Here is a 5,000-nt window from a genome sequence, read left to right on the forward strand (position 1 = left end):
AGAGCCAGCGTCCTGTCTGACTGTGTGTGTGTGTGTGTGTGTGTGTGCAGGGCCCGACTTCAGAGTGTGTGTGCGGCGGACGGAGGCGTCCGTTCGCTGCGGGCTGCGGGGCGACGGCGTGCTGCGGGCGGGGGGGGACGGCCTGCAGCTCCTGGACCTCCAGGGGAACGTCCTGCTGTCCTGGCCCTACAGGTACCTGAGACGCTTCGGACGAGACAAGGTGACACACACACACACGCACACACAATGACATACACTCACACCCTCATGCGATCAGCCACACACAGTGACGGCCGGTCCTTCTCCAGAGCACCTTCTCCTTCGAGGCGGGTCGGCGGTCCGACTCCGGGGAGGGCAGCTTCGAGTTCGACACCAAACAAGGGGAGCTTCTGTTCGGCGCCATCGAGGCGGCCATCAGCCTGCGGTGTGGCTCCGCCTCCGGCGCCCCCCCGCCGGAGGCCCCCGGATCCAGAGCGGAGGTAGAACCTCCTGCGATCGGCCGCCCGCGCGACGACGTCGCCGCCGCCGGGCCAATAACGCCGGGGTTTGTCCCGCGAGCGGGCGGGTCCTACAGGCGGGTCAGCGACACACGCCAGCGGCGCCCCCCGCCGGTGAGCCACGCCCACCGCCGCCCGTCCATGGAGGCGGGTTCAAATGTCCAGCCGGGCGGAGACCTGTTTGATTGACGGGTCACGTCTTTGTTCCAGGCGCAGGCCGAGGTCCCGCAGAAGAACCAGGTGAGGACCATCTCCAGCTGCCCGCTGCCCGTGGCCGAGGCCGCGAGCCCCGCCCCCCTCGCCCCCCACGCCAGGCTGGGCTCCTGCCTGAGCGCGGCGGTGGCCTCCGATCAGACGTATCCCCGGGGGCATCTGGCGAGCGGCGCCCCGGACGCCGAGTACTCCCTCCCCTTTGACGCCATCGGCAACAAGGTGATGGCCGACATCATGAGCTCGTGGCACGCCGCCGAGCCGCTGTATGACGACATCAACGAGGCTGCCATCGGGAGCATCTGCCTGAGGGACGGCCCCACCCTCGCCGCCCCTCCCAGGAAGAAGGACCACATCTACGACGAGCCCGAGGGCTGCGCCGCCGCCGCCGCCGCCGCCGCCGCCGCCGCCGCCTCTGTGTATGACGAGCCCGAGGAGGTGCGCGGCGACGCCTGGAGGCTCATGGGTACCACCGGCGAGCCCCGAGTCCTGGAGGGCCCGTGCGACCCCCGCCTCGGAACCTACGCCGTCCCCCGCCAAGCCCGGGGGGCGAGGCCTCCCCCGCAGGGCGCCGGCGGCCAGCAGGCGGCGCAGGAGGAGCAGCGGGAGCAGCGGGAGCCCCCCTACAAGAACCTGCTCAAGAAGGCGATGACCAAGACTCAGCACGGCTCCCCGTGACCATCGCCAGCCCGGGATGATGTCACTTCCTGTCTGCTGACTTCCTCCTTCCTCTCCAGGCTCGATCAGGTGATCTTCTCTTTTCAAATCAGGAGCGGGACACGGCGACCGCTGGCCAACCCGTGTTCCGTAAGCGTGTAATAAAGGTGTGCTAACCTGACGAGGTCCTGGACCTGTCCTGCAGCCTGATCCAAAGGCAGGACCCGCGTGGCCCCCCTGGCCTCGCGGGTCCCGCTGGCCCTGCGTGGCCCTTCATGGTCCCGCTGGTCCCGTCCCAACCCTGGTTCTCCAGGTTCTTGACCGCTTTGGTCTTTCAAACAATTTCATTGGATATTTTTCCACGAAGCCTCGGAAGGCGTCCTCCAGCAGAAGCTCCCCTGCTCCCCCTCCCGGGTTCCGCTGTCTTCTGGGTCACGTGACCTCGTCCCCCCGCTAATCACAACCAGCCGCCGGTGGCTCCTCCCCTCGCGAGCCGATTGGCCGAGAACGTCTGGAAGCCGTTAGCGGGTCGCAGACAGAGGTATTTCCTGTCAGGACCCCTCGCCACCGCCGCCGCCGCCGGCTTCCAGGACCTTTTCCAGGATCCTGGGGGGGCCTGGAGGCCGACTTCCAGAGTTCTGGGGAAGATCAGGAGAACTTTGGTCTCGACCTTCTCCAGTTGCTTCGGGGCGACTCAGGATTAGAGATCAATAATCCAGAGAAGGAGAGAAGAGGAAGAAAGAAGAAGACAGAAGGGGGAGAGACAGCAGGAAGCAGCAACATCTCAACGTTCAAAACAAGATTTGAAATGAAATCATAAAGTAAAATAAAAACAACAAAATGAAGATAATGGAAAATAAAGAGTTGAATAAAGTATGAAAAAGTAAAAAAAAAAATGTAAATAAAGAGATAAATAAAGTGTAAGGACAAACAGCAAATTGAAATAAATGAATCAAAATATGTCAAAAAAACAATGCAAAATAAAGCCGATGAGCTTCAAAATAAAAATAAAAACAAAATGAGATAAAAATGAACAAATATGTATATAAAAATTCAGTTTTTACTGTGCGGGAGCCTCGGACGGACCCCGCCTGCGATCGATGCCCCCAGAACTTTACTATCCAGAAAAGAAGTAACTGGACGACGGCGGCGCGGAAGAGCGTCGTAGGAGATCCATCGCCCGCCGCCGCGGAGCCACGCTAACGCTAACGCTAACGCCCACGCCAAGCTCTCTCTAAAGGACGGGGTCTCTGGGATCAGACAGAATTTTTAAGTAAAAGAACAGAAAATTCAACAAGACAAAAATCAATAATGCGAAGTAGAATAAATAAAACAAAAGTAAAATAAAAATGGAATTTTAAAAAGTTACAAAATAAATGAAGAAAACATGTATCATATAGGATACAACCTAACTTTGAGACAAAATATAAATTGCGATTACGTATCGAATCGGCCCGGCGATCCGCAGACGATCGCCGTCGAAGAAGGAAAGCGTCCGCGTCCCGGGATTCGACGGCTCGGGGTCAAAGGTCGGTGACCCTGTTCATGCCGACGGGAAACGGGGAGCGTCGTTCGGAGAGGAGGAGGAAGAAGAGCGAGACATCTTTGTTTGTTCAAGTTTATTGGAACGTCCCGGACGGCGCGTCGGACGCTAGGCGTGCGGCGCCCGGTTGAACCCCGCCCCCTTGTTGCGTGACATCGCGGCGAGGTGTTTGGTGTCACGGCGCCGTCCCCGGGCCGCCGCTTCGCCCCGGCGGTGTGAAGTGACGGGACCGGTGATGTCGCCGCCGTCAGTAGAAGTCGTGGTCGTAGTCGGCGTGGAGGGGCGGCGCCGTCTGCGTCGGCCTGCCCGACAAATAGGAGGCCAGCTCGTCTGGGGGGACGGGAGGCGGGGGGGCGGTTAGAACCCGCGGAGGCTCGGCGGCGCCGCGGCCCGACGTCGGCTCACCTGCGTCCAGGACGCCCAGGTCGGCGGACGCCGAGGTGGAGCCCAGGGCGTTGCGGGCGACGCAGCTGTAGGTCCCGGAGTCGGCGGGCTCCGCCCCCTCGATCTGCAGCCAACTGGAGAGCTCGAACCTCAGCGGCCCCCCCCGAGACTGGGACACAGCGAGGGACGGGGTTTCTGGGCCGCGCCCGGCTAGGCTGAACCGGACCGGGCCGGCGGCGGCGGGGTTACCTGGACGGACAGGTGCGGGTCGTCCCCGGGCAGCACCACGTCCCGGCCCTCCTTCCTCCACTCCACCTGGGCCTGCGGGAAGGCGAACACCTCGCACAGGAAGGACGGGCGCCCGCCGCGCGCCTCCACCTGGCTGCGCGGACGCACCTTGATGACCGGGGCTGCCAGAGGTCACACGAGTCAGACACACACACACACACACACACACACACACACACACACCTGCGAGCGCACACACACACACACACACAGAACCTCCCGGAAGGTCGCCTCGCTCCAGGCCGGGCGACGCGCTCACGGCCTCGCACGACCTTTGGGGAGAACCCTGCCGACCCGGGGGTTCCGTCCACTCCAGAGGTCACGCCGGCCCATCTGAGAAGGTTCCCTCGGAATCCGAACCTTCTCCGGGACCGAGATCCCGAGGCAGGAACCCGACGGCAACCCCGCTTTTGGGCTTCGGGTCCCGCCGGGTTCCCGCTGCGCTTTCAGGTTCTAGGAAGGTTCTCAGGAGGAGGAGAACATCCCGAGAACGTCGAGCGGCCTAACGTAGGAGGTCCGAGAGCGGAACGGGTACGTACCGGTTCTGCAGGGTCCTCGGTCCCGGGTCTGCAGGTCGGGCCTGCCGAAGGCCGCCTCTCTGAAGCTGCACATGTTGCTGTACGAGGTTCCGTCGGAACCGCACACCGGCTCCCGGTCTTCGCACACGCACAGCCGCTCCTCCCCGTCCTCCTCCGGAACCCCGGCGGGCCGCGGCTCCTCCTGGCACCGCATCCCGGTCCCGCACAGCCCGTGTCCGGTACCGGCCCGCTCCCCGCCGGGGTCGCAGGCCTGGCCCTCCAGGTTCCCGCACTCCTCGCAGCAGCCGCAGGAGTCCGGAACCAGCCCGGCCCGGCAGCCGCGGGGCTCCGGGCACAGGTCCGGCTCGCACGGCCCGCAGCCGGTCCGGTTCCGCCAGCCGTCGGGCGGGTCGGAGCGGACCGGCCGGGCGAGGAGCCGCAGCCCGAGGAGAAGCAGAACCGGAACCAGAACCCCCGCCGCCCGCATCGCGGCGCGCACGGCAGGCGAGGCCGCTCCGCTCCGGTGCTCCGGTTCGACCCTGCGCGCGAAAAACAGCCCAACTCACGCGCGAGCGCCCGGTTCCGCCGGTGCACCGGAAGCAGCGGCGGCGCGAGCCCGGACGGCTCCGGCTCCAGCGCTTTTGAACAGCTGAGCGCCTCGCGCTGCGTCAAGCTGGCAGGAGACCGGGAAACTACTTCCGGTAGGCCTTCAGAGTAAAGGACGGGAACAGACCTTCTGAGGAGGAGACCTCCTGAGGAGACCTTCTGAGGAGACCTTCTGAGGAGACATATGAGAGGAGACCTACTGAAGAGACCTACTGAAGAGACCTTCTGAAGAGACCTTCTGAGGGGCCCTCTGAAGAGACCCTCCCAGGAGACCTTCTGAGGAGACCTATGAGAGGA

At 63.4% G+C, this 5,000-nt stretch overlaps 3 protein-coding genes across 5 annotated transcripts in view; 1 reads left to right on the forward strand and 2 right to left on the reverse strand.

Annotated features, from left to right (window-relative positions):
* The window catches only part of dok2 (docking protein 2), a 5,421-nt gene extending 3,876 nt beyond the window's left edge, over positions 1-1,545 (forward strand). For all 3 annotated transcript variants that reach the window (XM_086169399.1, XM_086169396.1, XM_086169397.1), the window contains 3 exons: positions 51-220; positions 309-611; positions 708-1,545. In XM_086169399.1, the coding sequence (XP_086025525.1) occupies positions 51-220; positions 309-611; positions 708-1,385 (1,151 nt within the window). In that variant the 3' untranslated portion in view covers positions 1,386-1,545. The remainder of the gene's footprint in view (positions 1-50; positions 221-308; positions 612-707) is intronic.
* Positions 1-4,584, reverse strand: part of LOC147221157 (bile salt-activated lipase-like) — a 67,746-nt gene extending 63,162 nt beyond the window's left edge. The window contains exons 1-2 of the mRNA XM_086169192.1: positions 4,119-4,584; positions 3,747-3,762 (exon numbers count right to left, since the gene is read on the reverse strand). Coding sequence (XP_086025318.1) covers positions 3,747-3,762; positions 4,119-4,584 — 482 coding nt within the window. The remainder of the gene's footprint in view (positions 1-3,746; positions 3,763-4,118) is intronic.
* LOC147221167 (kazal-type serine protease inhibitor domain-containing protein 1-like) lies at positions 2,969-3,541 on the reverse strand (the record flags this gene model as incomplete). Its single annotated transcript, XM_086169186.1, has 2 exons — positions 2,969-3,237; positions 3,313-3,541. Coding segments are annotated over 2 exons (312 nt in total), but the record flags the coding sequence as incomplete, so codon positions are not given.
* Positions 4,585-5,000: the final 416 nt, after the last annotated feature.

This window comes from Fistularia commersonii, chromosome 22 (genome assembly GCF_037954325.1).
Source record: "Fistularia commersonii isolate RoL2024-O1a breed Wild chromosome 22, RoL_Fcom_v1.0, whole genome shotgun sequence".
NCBI classification, from domain to species: Eukaryota; Metazoa; Chordata; class Actinopteri; order Syngnathiformes; family Fistulariidae; genus Fistularia; species Fistularia commersonii.